At 42.2% G+C, this 18,617-nt stretch overlaps 1 protein-coding gene across 3 annotated transcripts in view; it reads left to right on the top strand.

Annotated features, from left to right (window-relative positions):
• The window catches only part of LOC144696132 (digestive cysteine proteinase 2-like), a 440,777-nt gene that overhangs the window by 374,654 nt on the left and 47,506 nt on the right, over positions 1-18,617 (top strand). For 2 of the 3 annotated variants that reach the window (XM_078567471.1, XM_078567472.1), the window contains exons 2-4: positions 13,005-13,070; positions 14,103-14,162; positions 16,735-16,827. In XM_078567471.1, coding sequence (XP_078423597.1) covers positions 13,016-13,070; positions 14,103-14,162; positions 16,735-16,827 — 208 coding nt within the window. In that variant the 5' untranslated portion in view covers positions 13,005-13,015. Of the gene's footprint in view, positions 1-13,004; positions 13,071-14,098; positions 14,163-16,734; positions 16,828-18,617 lie in introns of those variants that run through there. The other variant, XM_078567473.1, reaches the window with a different exon arrangement.

Raw genomic sequence — 18,617 nt, forward strand, 5'->3', positions numbered from 1 at the left:
TTTTACGCAGAGGGTAGTGGGTGTCTGGAATTCGCTGCCCAAGTTGGTGGTAGAGGCAGAAACTCTAAACTCTTTTAAGAAGTACCTGAATCTGCACCTTAAGTGCTGTAAACTGCAGGGCTATGGGCCGGGTGCAGGAAGGTGGGATTAGAAAGGGCACCTGGGTGTCCTCGGGCTGGCATGGACAAGATGGGCTGAATGGCCTCCTTCTGTGCTGTAACTGTTCTATGGTTCTATAGCGTCTTCTTTCACACCACACACTAAACGGTCTCTGAGCTGTCATTCAGAATTTCGACAAACTCACAATTTTCTGTTAGTTGCTTCAAATTCACCACAGAGCTAGCAATTGTCTCACGCGGGGCTCTATTTTGCGAATTGAGCCAGAACCTCTGCATTGTGACTGAGGGCTTGGGTTGAAAATGCCCCTTCATGAGGTCCACCAGTTCTCCGAAATTCTTTGAACCTGGGGCACTGGGTGCTGTCAAACTTTGAATCAAACTGTAGGTTTTGCTCCCACAAGTACTCAAGAGGATCGCTCGCCTCTTCTCTTCCCACGTGATTTTGCTCGCTTGAAAGAAGAATGCGAGGCGTTCTATATGCTGAGTCCAATTGTCTGTTGCTGGCTCAAAGGGATCAATTCTACCAAATTGTGGCAATTGGGTGAGTATATCTTTTATTTTAAACAGACATTGATACTCACAATTGCTGGGTGAGGCACAGTACCGATTCAGATTTATCTTGATTTATCCTCGTCACCAGTTTGTTGCAGGGTTACCTTGGTGCCTATTTGTAATAGACTTGATCTGCAGACAGCTTTCTAAGTGGAAACATTAGGTTTATTTACAATACAGCCAGCAGCAACTACACCTGTGCTTTCAACTCTGTCTCTATCTCTATGCTGCCTGAGGAGGTTCCCTGTTCTGCTAACACATTGGTTTACACCAATCATGTGATCTCACATCACAGGACTATTCTTAAAGGTACAATCCAACATTTAAGAAAACCATAATTACTACAGAAATCCAATGCTGTAAATGAAATAAGGTGGCACTTTCTGCCTCTGGAACCATGCTGGCCCACCTGGAACTGGGTTTCACAAGCACCTCAAGCTGCAGCAGCACCCCAGCAATAAATATAAATGCTGCCATCAGAGGGAAAGGCTCCCTTGTTTTTAGTTTGACAATAGATTGACGTACCCATTACAGTTCAGTGGTTTCCTGATTGTTCTCCTGCGCACACCTTCTCCTGGGAAATGTAAAATGTTTAGTGGTTGGATATAAAGTTGCACGTCGTGATTTTTAAATAATAGCCCACCCAAGCTGCCTTGCTGCTCTGGTGCTGTGAGTCTGCCTGGAATGTTTTTTTAAAAGTGCTCGTCACTTCATCAGCAGCCTGGACACCTCTTTGTACATTCATTGCATGTGCTGCCCCCTCAAATGATAATAGTCACTACCTCCCACATGATGAGACAACATTTGTTTTCAATAAAGAATAAAGTGGTTAATAACATACACAATTTCCATTCATCTTGAAAATTTCATGACCCCAAAATATCCCAAAGCACTTTACCGCTGGTATTTTTGAAATGCGGTCATTTGTCATAATGTCGGCAATGTACAGTCATTTTAGATTTTAAATGCAAATTGAAGTATCAGAGATTCTTCTCACAAGCTGTAAACATCTGAGCATCTTTATACATCCTTTACCCTGCTGAGTCTTTGTAATCCTCCTCACTGTGTTTCTGATTGTCATTCTTGTGATTTGCCCTGTCTTCTTATGAGGGTTGCAAATTTCAGATGTGAGCACAATGAAGGGATTGATAATTCTCTTGGATGTCTAGATATGACAGCATTGATAGTTTTGAACTGTCTCAGTTTTGGGGGAAAGGTATATTTTCGGGATCTCCAAAAACTCCAAGCCTGATCCTGCATTCGCTTAACATCCACCTGGAGTATTGTGTACAGTTTTGGTCTCCTTACCTAAGGAAGGACATACTTGCCACAGAGGGAGGGCAGTGGAGGCTCACCAGACTTATCCTTGGGACACGAGAGGACATGGCTTTAGGGTGAAAGGGGAAAGGTTTAGGGGGAACATTAGGGGGAACTTCACTCAGAGAGTGGTGAGAGTGTGGAACGAGCTACCATCTGACGTGGTAAATGCGGGCTCACTCTTAAGTTTTAAGAATAAATTAGATAGATACATGGATGGGAGAGGTCTGGAGGGTTATGGACTAGGTGCAGGTCAATGGGACTAGCGGAATAATATTTCGGCACAGACTAGAAGGGCCGAATGGCCTGTTTTCTGTGCTGTAGTGTTCTATGGTTCTATGGTTCTATGGTGGGGTTGTCCTGTGAGGAGAGATTGAGGAGACTGGGCCTGTATTCTCTAGACTTTAGAAGAATGCGTGGTGACCTCATTGAAGTGCACCAAATTCTTACAGGGCTCGACAGGGTAGGTGAAAGAAGGATGTTTCCCCTGTCTTGGGGGAAACTGGGGCACACAGTTTTTCAAAAAGAGGGGAGCCACTTAGGACTGACATGAGTAGGAATTTCATCACTCAGAGGGCTGTGAATCTTTGGAATTCTCAGTCCTAGAGGGCTGTGGAGGCTCAGTCATTTGAGTATGTTCATTGGATTTCTACATATTAAAAACATCAAGGGGTATGGGGATAGTGCAGGGAAATGGTGATGAAGTAGAAGATCAGCCTTGATCTAGTTCAACGGCAGAACAGGCCCGAGGAGCTGACTGGCCTACTCATGTTCCTATTTCCTATGCTCCTATGTTCATACACACATCCAATTAATAAATATAAGGTTTAGATGAAAAACCCAATTGATTTTTCTCTCCTTATGTCTGCAGAGGGTAGCGACCCTGTCTCTGAATCAGAAGCTCTGGATTTGGGTCGTTCCCCAGGAATTGATGAGCAAAGAAGGTGAATTCATAATGTGGTCAAACAGTTTGAGCATCAACCTGCAAATCCTTCCAACAGACGCCAATGGCAGGTGGTAAGAGTAGGAGAGTTTCCTGGTCAGTCCTGTGATGAAAATAAATTGGAGCCTCTCCCATCATTTTCCATTGCTCCAGACTACAACATGTTGATTGCTGGCAGTTTGGGTGATTAGGGAGTGTTAATCTCTTTGTCAAAAATCTAACTTTGTTTGCAGTTAACACTTAACTAAAATTTACTGTCTGAATTGTAAGTTTCCCAGCCTTAATCAGGGCTTCAGGGCCTGACCGGAAGAGCAGCTGAAGTCAGCTAATTAAGGAAAGCAGCCTAAACCAGCTTTTCTGAAATTGGGGTCAGCTAACTCCTTAGTTTCAGAAGGATATACAAACAGACATTTCAACCTGACTTAGCACGGAGTGTGACTTTGAACAGAGTGCTGGAGTTGGGTGATTAAGATTCATGCTCCACCAAAGGGGTAGAAGCTAGCTGTTGGAGTATCTGGTAAATAATTAAGATCTATTCTATTCCTAAGGTTTAAAAAGAATACAACCTGGTGGTAAGGTTACTAAAATATATCAAAAAAAAGAAAAATAATTAATTGAATAAAATAATTTGAGTAGTTAGTAAATGGCAGCCTTGTTGGGGATTGTAAGTATTTTCAGCCATATCTTGGTGATATTGGTCCAAGGGTTTTTTTCTTTAAGTTTCAGGACAAGACATGGTGTTTTGCCTGTGCTTTTGTAAGTTTGAACTGAGTCATGGGGACTTTGTGTAGAGTTAGCATTTTTGTAAGTTTAAGTGACTTTGTGTTGGGTTTTGGAACAGACTGTTTTAAATTTTGGGATTTTGTTCTGTGGGGTTGTGGGTGATTCAGTAAAGCAATTGTGAATTATCAGAAGAAACGTGTCTCACTGGTCATTCTGCTCAAGCCACTTGTGAACCTGGTGTCACGAACTTGAGTGTGGGGAAGGTCTCTGAGGGAAAAGGGGAACCCCTACAAAACTGAGTCTGGGGAATTAATAATGGAAAGTAAGGAGATGGCAGATGAATTGAACAGGTATTTTGCATCGGTCTTCACTATAGGGGATACAAGTAACATCCCAGAAATAACTGTAAATCAGGAATTGGAAGGGAGAGAGGAATTCAAGAAACTTACAATCACCAGGGAAGTGGAGCTGTGCGCTGACAAATCCTCAGGTCCTGATGGACTTTATAGTAGGGTCTTGAAAAAAGTGGCTAGTGAAATAGTTGGTGCATTGGTTTTAATTTTCCAAAATTCCCTAGATTTGGAGAAGGCTCCGTTAGATTGGAAAATAGCAAATTTAACTCTTTATTCAAAAAGGGAGGGAGACAGAAAGCAGGAAACTAGAGGCCAGTTAGTCTAACATCTGTCATAGGGAAAATGTTAGAAGCTATTATTAAAGATGTTAATCGCAGGGCACTTAGAAAACTTCAAGGCAATCAGGCAGAGTCAACATGGTTTTGTGAAAGAGAAGTCATGTTTATCGAATTTACTGGAGCTCTTTGAAGGAGTCACATGTTGTGTATAAAGAGGGACCAGTGGATGTACTGTACTTATATTTTCAGAAGGCATTTGATCAGGTGCCATAGCAAAGGTTATTGCAGAAAATAAAAGCTCATGGTGTAGGGAGTAACATATTGGCATGGATCGAAGATTGGCTAGCTAAGGAAACAGAGAGTAGGCATAAATAGGTCTTTTTCTGGTTGGTAGGATGTAATGAGTGGTGTACCACAGGGATCAGTGCTGGGACCTCAACTTTTTACAATTGATATAAATGACTTGGATGAAGGAACCGAAGATATTGTTGCTAAATTTGCTGATGGCACAAAGATAGGTAGGAAAGTAAGTTGTGAAGAGGGACATAGATAGGCTAAGTGAGTGGGTAAAGATCTGGCAAGTGGAATATATAATGTGGGCAAATGAAATTGTCCATTTTGGCAGGAAGAATAAAAAAAGAAGCAAATTATCTAAATGGTGAGAGATTGCAGAGCTCTGAGATTCAGAGGGACCTGGGTGTCCTGGTGCATGAATCACAAAAGGTTAGTATGCAGGTACAGCAAGTAATTAGGAAAGTTAATAAAATGTTATCATTTATTGCAAGGGGAATGGAATATAAAAGTAGGGAAGTTATGCTTCAGTTGTACTGGGCACTGGTGAGACCACATCTGGAGCACTGTGTACAGTATTGGCCTCCTTATTTAAGGAAGGATTTAGGTGCATTAGAAGCATTTCAGAGAAGGTTTATTAGACTAATACCAGGAATGGGTGGGTTGTCTGATGAGGAAAGGTTGGACAGGCTAAATTTGTATCCGCTGGAGTTTAGAAGAGTCAGAGGTGACTTGATTGAAGCCTTTAAGATCCTGAGGGGCATTGATAGAGTGGATGGGGAGAGGATGTTTCCTCTTGTAGGAGGATCTAGAACTAGGGTGTCACTGTTTAAAAATAAGGGGTCACCCGTCTAACAGATGAGGCATTTTTTTCACTGAGAGTCATGAGTTTTTGGAACACCCTTCCTCAAAAGGCGGCGGAAGCAGAGGCTTTGAATATTTTGAATATTTTTAGGGCAGAGGTAGATAGATTCTTGATAAACAAGGGGGTGAAAGATTATCGGGGGTAGGCAGGAGGTTACAATCAAATTAGCCATGATCTCATTGAGTGGCACAGCAGGCTTGAGTTGCCGATTGGCCAAGTCCTGCTCCTAATTCGTATGTTTGTATGTCGCCACAGCAACTCGGACTCCCTGAGTGAATTGTAACATACCGTGTCTGCGAAAGTGAATCTATTGTTTCCTTGTCTGAACCACAGTCTGAAAACAGAATGTTAGATCTTCAGGTCTATATGACTCCATTACATGTTGATGTTACTAATAGTTCTCCTAGTGCTCTGTTTGGCCATTTTCAGTGCAACATGGAGTTTATATTGGGTTACATAGGATATACAACACAGAAATATGAAAGAAAGAACATCCACTGGAACTTACAAGAGTAACAGGTGACTTGAAACTTAAAACCTTTAAGATCCTGATGGGTCTTGACAGGGTGGATGTGGAGAATCTAGAATTAGGGATCACTGTTTAAAAATAAGGGGTCACTCATTTAAGACAGAGATGAGGAGAGTTTTTTTTCTCTGAGGGTTAAGTGTCTTTGGAACTCTCTTCCTCAAAAGGCGGTGGAAGCAGAGTCTTTGAATATTTTTAAGGCAGAGCTAGATAGATTCTTGATTAACAACGGGGTAAAAGGCTATTGGGGATATGCAGGAATGTGGGGTTGAGGTTACAGTCAGATCAGCCATGATCTTATTGAATGGTGGAGCAGGCTCAAGGCACCAAGTGGTCTACTCCTGCTCCTAATTTGTATGTTTCTGTGTATGCAACTTGCAATTAAAAAGCACCTTTCACAACATCCCCAAAAGCACTTCACAGCAGATGGACTCTATACATTTACCACGCAGGGAAATGCGGCAGCCAATTTTCACGCAAGGGGACCCAGTGAGATAAATGACCAAATAATCTGCTTTTTAAAGGTTTGTTGGGCCAAGGAATACATATTGTCCAGGTCACTGGGTGGACTCCCTGCTGCTTTTCAAGGACTGTCATCTGATCTTTTACATCTGCCTGAGGGGGCGGACAGGACCATGTAATATCTAACTGAAAGAAGGAGCAATGTAACTATCCCTCAATGCAGCACTAAAGTGTCAGCCTGGATTATGTGCTTAATCAAGTGTCTGGAGTGGGGCTTGAATCCACAACTTACTGTCCCAGAGCTGCAAGCGCTGCTACTGAAGCAAGGCTAACACCTCACTGGATTTCACATTTCTTTAGCATTCTGTCCCTGATTCATTCCAACCATGAGGGGGCACTTGGACTTAGAATTGTGACACATCATAAATAAAAACAGAAATTGACAGAAATACTCTCATGCACAGGCAGTATCTGTAGAGATAGGAACAGAGGTAACGTTTCAGATCTACAGCCTTTTGTCACAACTGGAAAAGTTTAGAGATGTAACAAGTTTTAAGCAAATACAGAAGCAAGGAAAGTGGGGCAGGGTGAAAGGACAAAAGGGAAGGCAGGAGAGATTACATTATGAAAGGTATGATAAGGCAAGGCAAAAATGAGACAATAAGGTTAGGAGACAAGTCACAAATAAAAAAATGTTCTGGATGAGGTGTAAATGGGAATAGCAGAATAATCACTAGCAACTGCCATCTGAAAAAAATTGGAGCAGAGATTACAATCTGAAATTGTTGAACTCCGTGTTGAGTCCAGAAGGCTGTAAAGTGCCCAATCAAAAGGTCTTTCGAGTTTGCATTGATCTTCATTGGAACTATGCAGGCAGTTGAGGACAGGGCGGTCAGAGTGGGAGTGGGATGGTATCATGTCCAGCAGAGACATGTCCTATCCCTAACTTTAAAACACGGACTGCAATTGGTTAGGAATCTCCCGGAATTAACTTTCTTTTTTTTAAAAATGGGACATTAATAGGTGGCTAAGATGGCTGCCAAAAGTCAGGTAACTTTTGCAATTTCTGCACAGACAGAGGATTAACTCATATCTGAAAATGCCTCTGGAAAGTTCTCAAATGCAAATGGGTTTCCCAGGCGCAAATTGACCAGCCTTACCAGCTCAGTGGAAGAGGGTTAACAGTCAATGTCTGCCAGACTTGTTGGAGCAGTGAGGGTGGAATATCAAAGAGAGTCTTCCAGTGAGCTCATCGTAGCTGGGTATGCTGATGGGTTATCAATCATTCCCCCCATTGTGTATCAATCACCCTGACTCCAATCCATTATAATGGACAATGGGAGACCCTGAAAGTTGCTGTCACATGACCAAAACTGACTTCAGATTACAAATTCTTTTATCCCAAGACCAGGAAGAAACTGGTCAGTCTACACAGAACACCAGCTGCAAGACAGCAGCAGCAGAACAAGACAGTAACATTTATGCCTTTAACATTGGAGACTGCAGTATCTGAAAGTCTCCCGGCCTGATTCCTTCTCAACCCCACCAGTAAAGGGTCCTGGTCTCCTGGGAAGAAAGTCACAAGTAACAAACTTCATGGCCTGCTGGAAAATCCATCTCTTCGAAGGAACCATGCAACAACTCTGACATACGACTCTGGCTATTTGAATATAACTAGACTACCCCTCAGGAGTGAAGACACATTCGACAACAGGTCCGCTTCTTCCTAAGATGAGCCAAAGATGTGACCTATGAACTGTTGTTTTGTTTGTAATTGTCTTCTTGAACTGTACTTTTCTTGAGTCTGTGTGTGAGTGAGTGACATAGCATTTAGACTTCAGGGTGAATGCATGAATAGATAATCATCTTTGTTTAAACCGACAAAAACTTGCTGCTGATTATTCATATTGACCACACACTCAGTGGTAAGAAACACACACATCTTCCTTTTCAAAAATTGCACTGATTACGGACAGTAAGAGAAGGAATTTGGGCGTCAGTTCTCTCTCATCCCTGTCCATAACAGATAGAGAATTATTATGTTTGGAATGGGCTGTGATAACTCCCATATTCAAATAGACTCTTGATACTGTCAAGGTTTACTTGTATAATGACAATTAGGTAGGTGTAATGACTATTTGTGTGAGGTGTTGGCATACACTACTTAGGGAACTTTACCACAGGAAGGAGTCAATGCCTTTAGGAGGAGAAGAAAGGTATGGGGAAAAATTCATGAGAGAATGCGAGAAAAATGATAACGGTATAAGGTGGTTTACCATGTGCAAAAATTTTAAACTTTAAACAACAAAACTGAAATACAAAGCCCTCAATATGATTTTACTGTGTATTCCTAATGAATTGTGTCAGGTAAATAAAAGTAAGTGTAAAAATTATTACTTCTGCACAAAAATTGACTCCAGTAGATTTTTTTTGTATTTTAGCATGGTGTTTATAATCATCTATTTCATATTTTCAATCCTCCACTTTATGGTTTTTAATTCCATTTTTTTCTATTGTTTTAGGTGAACTCATTCACTTCAATGCAGTTTCCAGTTCTTTCTGGGTTAAAATTGAATAAAACCGAGTGATTGAAAAAAAATGTTTAATTATTTGTGTAAAAACAGTTAAATAACATAGTCTGGAGACAGAAAATAGATTCAGATTAACTCCCTGACCTCGATGAAGAGAACACAATGTAAGTAAGAATAATGTAGTCTGTGCAGTGAGATTCTCTTGCCTTGTATTTATGTTCTGAAGCTGACGCCCACACACAATCGCAGCTTACACTGATATAGCACATTTAACATGGAAAACATCCCAAGGTGATTTTCCTTCCATTTGGCCCAGAGTTCAAGGTGGCAAATTTATATAATTGAGTATTGTTAGAGTACACAGTGACTAAGCAAACTAAGATAAATGCCAATGTATTTTAAAGTATGCAACAAAGTCTATTAATTAAAAGGTTGTCAATCTGAACATGTATTAAGAATGTAGAATTCTTTTAAAATACCTTCATTGACATATTAACAATGTGAAAGACCATTGCATGTAACCACTCAATTCATAGACAGTGGCCATGAAATTCCACATGGTGAGTTGCACCACTTTTACATCAATGAAAAGTGACTTTCATCTGCTGAAGGCTGGGGAGTTATTTACATGAGAATATCCTGGGGTAGCTGGTTTGCGTATATACTGGAGTCATGATTGGTCTGTGTAAAAATAGGAATAATGTGCTGGACTGTAGCCTTGAAAAAGTCACTGCTGGTCCTAACAAGTTAGGGTTCAGCATGTAAGTAAAAGGCAATTCTTGACTCAATATGATTGATATCTCACACTTGTGTGGCTTTCAAGAATGCCTAACACAGAAAACCTGGGACAGAAAGTACAAACTAACACTTGTACATTAGAGCTATTGTAACTTCCCAATGCACTTCACAGCCAAGTACTTTTGAAAAATAGTCATTAATGTATTGTAGGAAAACAGGGCTGCCAATTTTTGCACAGCAAGATTCCACTAACAGCAATGAGATATATGACCACATATTCTGTTTTTGTGGCATTGGTTGAGGGATAAATGTTGGGTCATAACACCTCTCCCACTTTTCAAATAGAACCATGGAATCTGAGATGGCAGATGGACTATGGTGCTTTAATTTCTGGAGGAAAACTTGAACCCATGACCTTCTGGCTGAAAGGCAAGAGCACTCCCACTGAGTCAAGACTGACACAGTATTAATTAATTAAAGATAGACAAGAGAAGGACGCTGAAGCAGAAGGAGATGCAACAATTTCAGAGTCTAATCCTCCTTTATGCTATAAAAATATCCAATTGTCTTAGTTAGCAATATTGAAATTAGTGCCAAATGAAGAGAGGATGTCTTATCAAAATGCTTTGCCGTCTCCTGACCCTGAGTTATGTAACTTTGTGAGTACCTCAGCACTATCAAGGTTACTGATAGTTTTGGGTACTAACAAATTCAATTCAAGGAATGTGAACAAAAATTAGTTGGATTAGAAGAGGTTTTAACAGAAGGCTTCGAGGGGAAAAAAACTAACCTGCCTTTTTTCATTGGAGACCCGTGCCACAAAAGATTCAATGGCATGACCACTGCAGACAAAATAACACACTGGCTCCTAACACTTTCTTTCCTTGGACATCAGGACCACTCTCTGTACTGACCAGCTATTAATTAATCCTTCACATTACACTCTGGTTAAGTGGTTGGGGAGATTAGAATGAACATGTATGACTGCATTTATTCCTTTATGGTAATCACATACAGGCACCTAAAACCCCTCCTTCCAGTTTACCAAGTTGCTGAGTTAATGCCAACACTATAACCATGATATCCATCTGAAAAAACCACACAAGCCTAGCCTGTCCAACTTTTCCTCATAAGACAACCTGCCCATTCCTTGTATTAGTCTAGTAAAACTTCTTTGAACTGCTTCTAATGCATTTCCATCCTTTCTTAAATGAGACCAATACTGTATACAGTACTCCAGATGTGGTCTCACCAGTGTCCTGTACAGCTGAAGCATAACCTCCCTACTTTTATATTAATTATAGGATTTTGGACACGTTTGCGCAGCTCAGGAAGCCAATGAGGACATGGTGTTGCATACTGAACATAACACAAGGGTCAAAGATGGAAACCTATGTGAACTTGGCAAGCAGGGGAAATCAGCTGCAGAAGATTTTCTGGTTACATAAATAGAGGTAAAACAGGAACAGTGAAAGAGCAGGAAAAGAAATGAATGACTTGCATTTTGTACTTTTCATATCCTCAGGATGTCCCAAGCCCTTCACCTTAAACATTCGTTCCCTCAACCACTGAAGCACAGTGCCAACCATGTGTACCATCTACAAGATGCACTGCAGCAACTCACCAAGACTCTTTAGACAGCACCTTCCAAACCTGTGACCTCTACCACCCAGAAGGACAAGGGCAGCAAATAATGGGGACACCACCACCTGGAAGTTCCCCTCCAAGTCACTCACCATTCTGACTTGGAAATATATCGCCGTTCCTTCACTGTCGCTGGTTCAAAATCCTGGAACGCCCCCCCCCCCTAACAGCACTGTGGATGTACCTACACTACGTGGACTGCAGCGGTTCAAGAAGGCAGCTCATCACCATCTTCTCAAGGGTGATGAGGGATGAGCAATAAATGCTGGCCCAGCCAGTGACACCCACATCCCGTGAAAGATTAGAAACACTCCGAGATCTGTGCTTAAATTCCCTGTCTGTTCTGCCAGCGCTAGAGGTTTTTGCCAGGAAAGGGAATACGGTTCCTCCCAAGTCTGGGTACAAGTGACACCAGGAGTGCAGACAAATCAGCTTTAGTGATGCACAGCTCACACATGAAAGACTCATAGTCCATCCTAAAGTGAGAGTTTGGGCAGTGAGTGTCAGCCATGGGGCATTGCAGCCAAAACAGTCCTCACCTATAGCCATGCTGTACCACTTTCCAGGAATGGTCACGGTTTAGAGATTTGAAACTATTTTTGTATCCCTTAAGCTTAGGTTACTGAGGCCTGTGATTAAACTGAACTAACGTCACACAGACCGGATACTGAATCTGCACTTTTCCCATTATGTGGATCGTAACACATTAAAGAGAATATTAGTTTTCAGTTTCAAAGGAAAATGGATGAAACCATGGTCCCAAAAAAGTAAGGTTAAAATTGTAGAATCCCATGTAATGAAGATACAATTTGATAATCAGACATGGTGAATGTAGACTAAGATAAAGGCAAAATAGTGTGGATGCTGGAAATCTGAAATAAAAACAAAAAATGCTGGAAAAACTCAGCAGGTCTGACGGCATCTGTGGAGAGAAAGACAGAGTTAACGTTTTGAGTCCGTATGACTCTTCTTCAGAGCTAAAGAGAAGTAAAAATGTGGTGAAATATATACTGTTTAAAGGGGGTGGAACAGGTGAAGCTGATAGAGGGCCAGTGATAGGTGAAGGCAAAGGAGAGATTGCAAAAGATGTCATAAACAAAAGATCAAAGGGGTGTTGATGGTGGTGATACTGGCTAAAGGAGGTGCTAATGGTGACATTAAGAGTAGAAAGCAGAATGAACAAGTAACAGATGGCTCTAGTGGGGGTGGTGAATGTACAAATAAACGACAATAGGTTTTGGGTTAGTCACTCTATTCGTTTCACTTTGAATCTGTAACTTAGTAAAAAGTTGCTCTCTGTCAGCAATGTGGACCAATATTCAAAGATCCGTAAACGATAACTTTTGATTTTCAATGTAAATAGAATTCATGCGACTGTGACACTGAAGAATTGCAAATATAATTGTCATGTAGCATCAGCCTGATTGTCAAATTGTCATTGTTGGGATTTTGTTGTGGGATTAATATAATAATAATTGATAGTAGGGCTCATCTCCCCCACCCCAGCTCCGCCGTTGGTTAACAGAATCTTGCTCCACACTGACTGTCACAGAGTCAGCCTGGAAATCTCACCAATACCTACACAAGCACCGCCCTTCGCAAGAGCTGACTACACTCGCCCGCTCCGCTTTAACTGCTGAGCTGGAGTTAGGAAGAGGAGTCGCAGCGGAGAAATGGGTTTAGCCGAGCTCTGGATTGGCAGCATCTTCTTACTGAGCTCCCTCTCAGGTATTGGGAACGGGCAGCGCCTTTAGTCGTATTTAGTGAGAGGATAAAACACCGAATTTGGCACAGCTTCGTTTAAAACTAACAAAGTTCCATTTGTGATTGTTGTTTGAAAGAGACGGACCAGTTTGACCTTTTGCTAACTGAAATGAGATATTGTACATCTAAATATGAGGACATGTGCAGAAAAAGATTTAACAGAAGGGTTCCAGGGATGGATAGATTGAAGAAGCTGGGGTTCTCCTTGGAGCGAAGGTTAAGAGGAGATTTGCCAGAGTTATTCAAAATCGTGAACAGTCTGTGAAGGGCCGGTAGGGAGAAAAGGTCTTCAACTGGCGAATGGGAGGAGAACCAAAGGGCATTAGTTTAAAGTGATTGGTAAAAGCAGCAACTGAGGAATGAGCAAAAGCTTTTTTTACACAGCAAGTGGTTAGGATCTGGAATGCATTGCCTGAGAGTGTGGTGGAGGCAGATTCAGTCGAGGCTTTTAGAGAAATAAATCATTATCTGAAGAGAAAATATTTGCAGGGCTAGGGGAACAAGTGGGGGAGGTGGTGAGTTGATCTTTCAGAGAACTGGAACAGACAGGATGGACTGAATAGCCTCCTTCTGTGCTGTCACCATTCATGATTCTGACTTTAACCATCAATAATTTCAAAATGGTGTAATTTACTATTTATTCATTGCTTTATACAGTTCCTGTCCAGAGTTTATTGGTTGTTCTGTAGGTAGGAGATGGGGTAATTCCACTAGATTCCAGAATTGCTGCATATTTTTCCAATGAATTAAGCTATTGTCCTGTGATTGCGATGTAAACCAGTTTATCAACATCTACTTGAAAACTTGTTCTTGTGAGTTGCATATACATTGTTTCACATTGTGGAAAGGTTTTATTTGTTGCACTTTCAGAATTAATGAACCTGTTTAGAATAAATTCAGGTAAGCAGAAAAAATGCAATGAATCAGGTTTGAAAGAGCTAACTGCACCATCTTGTGTTTCTATAACTATTTTTGTTCAATATATTTTTGAGGTAGCCTTTGATGCCAAGCCTTGGATGGATCCACCCACATTTCCAGATGTCTACCACATTTCAGGTATGTCACCGATGTCCTGGGCAAAACAGGAAATGCCGGAAATGCACTTCTGATCTTTCAGCACCTGTGAAAATGAAGGCGGTTTCACATTCAGATAAAGATCCTTTATTAGACGGATGTTTTATATCTAAAGTTTCAGGTGGACTTACTGTATATTTTCAACATTTCCTGTTTAATTTGTATGATCTAGTTTTTTTGTATCTGTGGATTGTATATAAATTGAGTTAGTAAATAATTTCCCTACAAATTGTTGAAAGTGCTTGTGTATATGTGTGAGGGAGGGGGGTGGTGGTGCAGACAGACGTTTTAGTGGGTATTTAACATTCTTTATTCCCAGTGCTCCATGTGTTAATGTTGCAATCCTTTTACAGTGAAGTACATGCTCTAGCTGTAAGTGACAGCAGCTGTTATTAACTGGGGTAGTGTTAAGGCATTATTCTTAAATTTACGTTAGAACTGGTTTCCACCTGTGTGGGGTGGGGAAGGAAAAGGGAATCTGTGCCTGTGTTCCCTGGGCTATGTGAATAAATCTATAAAGCAAGACTGGCTCCAGATTCCCCATTCACTCAGTGAATGAGCAGCGAATTATAACACGTGGACCCTGGACTGATCTTGCTGTCTTATTTGAAGTTATTGTGCTAATGGGGTGCGTGTTTAAACCTTCCCCATAATGTAATGTGTACTGCATCCATCTAAGAACCAGTCTTGAAAATAGGATGAAGGTGTTTCTATTCTGTCACATAAGATCAACAAATAGGGATTAGCTCCTTGGGACATGCTACCAGAAAGCTTTAAAAGTATAGGGTGGGGAGCTTTGGTGTTGTTACATTACAGCTCCAGGGCTGTGATTATGGTTTAGTCCCGTATGGAAATGTATGTTTAATCAATACCAGGAACACTTGTGATAACACAGATATGGTCAGATACTGTTAGGTTTAAAGGAAATTGAGGAAGAATACTGCAGACTTGCTGCAGTTCACTTGTTTAGTAGATTTGGATGTTTTTGGTGCAACATTTGCTGCACCTGCAGAGTAATTATTGATGATACTGTCCTCCTTTCATTTACTTTAGTCAGTGGAGTGATAGACCAAATGTTAACTTGATTGGGTTTTTGAAACATGGTTTGAGATATTAACCCGGATCTTTCGCAGTGTGGCAATCATCGTTGGATTACCGATCTGCTCAAACTTTTCCACGCCTCAATGCTGCTTCACATTTCTCGCTGGGTCTCCTGAGCCTGGCTTCTCCAGAAATGGGAACTCCATTGCAACGCTGTGCGTTGGGGGGAAGACACAACACCTGCCCCTCCCCACCCCTTTTTTTAACAGCACTATCTGCTGCATAGTAGGTTTAAAGGTCTGGTTTGGATGTTAATGAATAAGTGAGTGAAAGAATGAATGGGTAGGGTGGCACGGTGGGTAAGGTGGCAGATGAGTGAGGTGGCAGATGGGTGAGGTGCTATGTGAGTGAGGTGGGAGGGGGGTGAGGTGGCAGATGGGTGAGGTGCTATGTGAGTGAGGTGGGAAGTGGGTCAGAGATTAGTCGTGTCATGTCAAGAGGACTAGTCAGGCTGGATCGGGGGAGTAGTTGGGTGTAGTTGGGTGGTAGGGGTGTAGTCAGGTTGGGTTGAGGGGTAGTTGGGTTGGGTCAATTTGGGAGTAGTCAGAGGGTTCAAGAAGTAGCCGGGGGTCTGGGGGGTAGTTGGTGGGTCAAGGGGGTAATGGCAGGGGTTGGAGAAAGTGAAAGGGGGTCCGTGTGAGTGGTTGTGGAGGGGGCAATTCTGTTGTTACCCAGGAGTTAGACTATGATTTTTTTGTCTAACATTTTCTGGGTAATTATTCAGATAAGTCCCATGGAACTGTCCGAAGTCTCCAATTCCAATTCAGAGTTGGAGACTTTTGTGGAGGATCCCCAAGAGCAGGGGAATTGCCCATCAGAAGTTGAAGCTTCTCAGGCAGTTCCCATGAGATTGGTGCATCAGGGCTTCCATGGTGTCCTGATGTGCATCTTGGGCATCTGCTCTCTGACGATCTGGAGACTGGACGATCTGGAGACTGGAAGATCTGGGCCATTATATAGTAGTATGTAAGATTCGGTGTTGAATTTGAGTATGTGCCTTAAACTACCACATCACTGATTTCCCAACCTTACTTGTGGATAAGTAATTGTTACGCAGGGGTCACGGAGAAGGAGAGCCAATCCAGATTATTCTCCTGACCTCTTTCAAAGCCAATTTCAAGTGGCATAGGAGGAGGGCATCATTTCAGAATAGGCTTACAGAGACCAAAAATGTAAAAATAAAGCAGTCAGGGCATTTCCTCATAAAAGGAAAAATGTTTTTCAGTTTATTTTTCTAGATGAAAGTGTCACGTCCTAAATATGAAGAAAGAAACACTTGCATTTATACAGCACTTTACATGATCACCTGATGTTCCAAAGTGCTTTACAGCCAATGAACCCAAATGTGAATGTACACTCAGAGGGTGGGATATTGATTGAATTCCTTCCGGTTGCAAGGGAGGATTTTTTTTTTACAGCAAGAATAAAGTAACATTTAAACATTTGTTCACAGGAATTCTGTCATTACCATACGCTGAAATTGAAGAACCGTTTGAAGCTTGGTACAACCTCTCTGCGGATGTCAGCCGCATTGAATATTACCATGGTACAGATTTCATCCTGATGGATTAACATATTATTTGAGTTAATAAGGCATACCCTTATATGACAAGTAAGAGTAAATTTATCGCAGTTGGATTTTTCCTATGATTTTCTTGGGATTAAATTCTGGTCTACATCCTTCTGTTTCTGTAACTGGGTTATCTCCCCCCTTTAGCTTCAGTCAACAGATGAACAACGATAAGGATGTGGATAAAAACAAAAAGCTAAAAGCTACTGCGGATGCTGGAAATCCAAAACAAAAACAGAATTACCTGGAAAAACTCAGCAAGTCCGGCAGCATCGGCGGAGAAGAAATCAGTCAACGTTTCGAGCCTCCATGGCCCTTCAGCAGAACTGAAGCATAGTTTCAACAAGGGAGAAATATAAATTGGTTTAAGGTGGGTGGGGGGGAAGAGACACATTGAGGGTGTGGTGTGAGCAGATAATCAAAAGATGTCAGAGACAAAAGGGTCAAAGAGGTGTTGAAGGTGGTGGTCTTTGTCTGAGAAAAGTGCTAATTAAGAATGCAAGACAGGATATTCAAAGTACAGCTCTAGTGGGGGTGGGGTGGAAAGACTAAAGGTTTTAGTTTTAGATTTAAAAATAATGGAAATAGGTGGGGAAAGAAGAATCTATATAGATTATTGAAAAAAAAGGCGGGTAGGGGGGGGAAAGAAACGGGGTGGGGATGGGGGGAGGGGGAGTTTAAGATCTAAAGTTGTTGAATTCAATATTCAGCCCAGAAGGCTGTAAAGTGCCTAGTCGGAAGATGAGGTGCTGTTCCTCCAGTTTGCGTTGGGCTTCACTGGAACAATGCAGCAAGCCAAGGACAGACATGTGGGCAAGAGAACAGGGTGGAGTGTTAAAATGGCAAGCGACAGGGAGGTTTGGGTCTTTCTTGCGGACAGACCGCAGGTGTTCCACAAAACGGTCGCCCAGTTTGCGTTTGGTCTCTCCAATGTAGAGGAGACCGCATTGGGAGCAACGAATGCAGTAGACTAAGTTAGGGGAAATGCAAGTGAAATGCTGCTTCACTTGAAAGGAGTGTTTGGGCCCTTGGACGGTGAGGAGAGAGGAAGTGAAGGGGCAGGTGTTGCATCTTCTGCGTGGGCATGGGGAGGTGCCATAAGTGGGGGTTGAGGAGTAGGGGGTGATGGAGGAGTGGACCAGGGTGTCCCAGAGGGAACGATCCCTACGGAATGCTGTCAAGGGGGGTGAAGGGAAGATGTGTTTGGTGGTGGCATCATGCTGGAGTTGGCGGAAATGGCGGAGGATGATCCTTTGAATGCGGAGGCTGGTGGGGTGATAAGTGAGGACAAGGGGGACCCTATCATGTTTCTGGGAAGGAGGAGAAGGCGTGAGGGAGGATGCGCGGGATATGGGCCGGACACGGTTGAGGGCCCTGTCAACGACCGTGGATGGAAAACCTCGGTTAAGGAAGAAGGAGGACATGTCCGAGGAGCTGTTTTTGAAGGTAGCGTCATCAGAACAGATGCGACGGAGGCGAAGGAACTGAGAGAATGGGATGGAGTCTTTACAGGAAGCGGGGTGTGAGGAGCTGTAGTCGAGGTAGCTGTGGGAGTCGGTAGGCTTGTAATGGATATTGGTGGACAGTCTATCATCAGAAATTGAGACAGAGAGGTCAAGGAAGGGAAGAGAAGTGTCAGAGATGGACCATGTGAAGATGATGGAGGGGTGGAGATTGGAAGCAAAATTAATAAATTTTTCCAGGTCCCGACGAGAGCATGAAGCAGCACCGAAGTAATCATCGATGTACCGGAGAAAGAGTTGTGG

This window comes from Cetorhinus maximus, chromosome 21 (assembly GCF_964194155.1).
Source record: "Cetorhinus maximus chromosome 21, sCetMax3.hap1.1, whole genome shotgun sequence".
Taxonomy (NCBI): domain Eukaryota; kingdom Metazoa; phylum Chordata; class Chondrichthyes; order Lamniformes; family Cetorhinidae; genus Cetorhinus; species Cetorhinus maximus.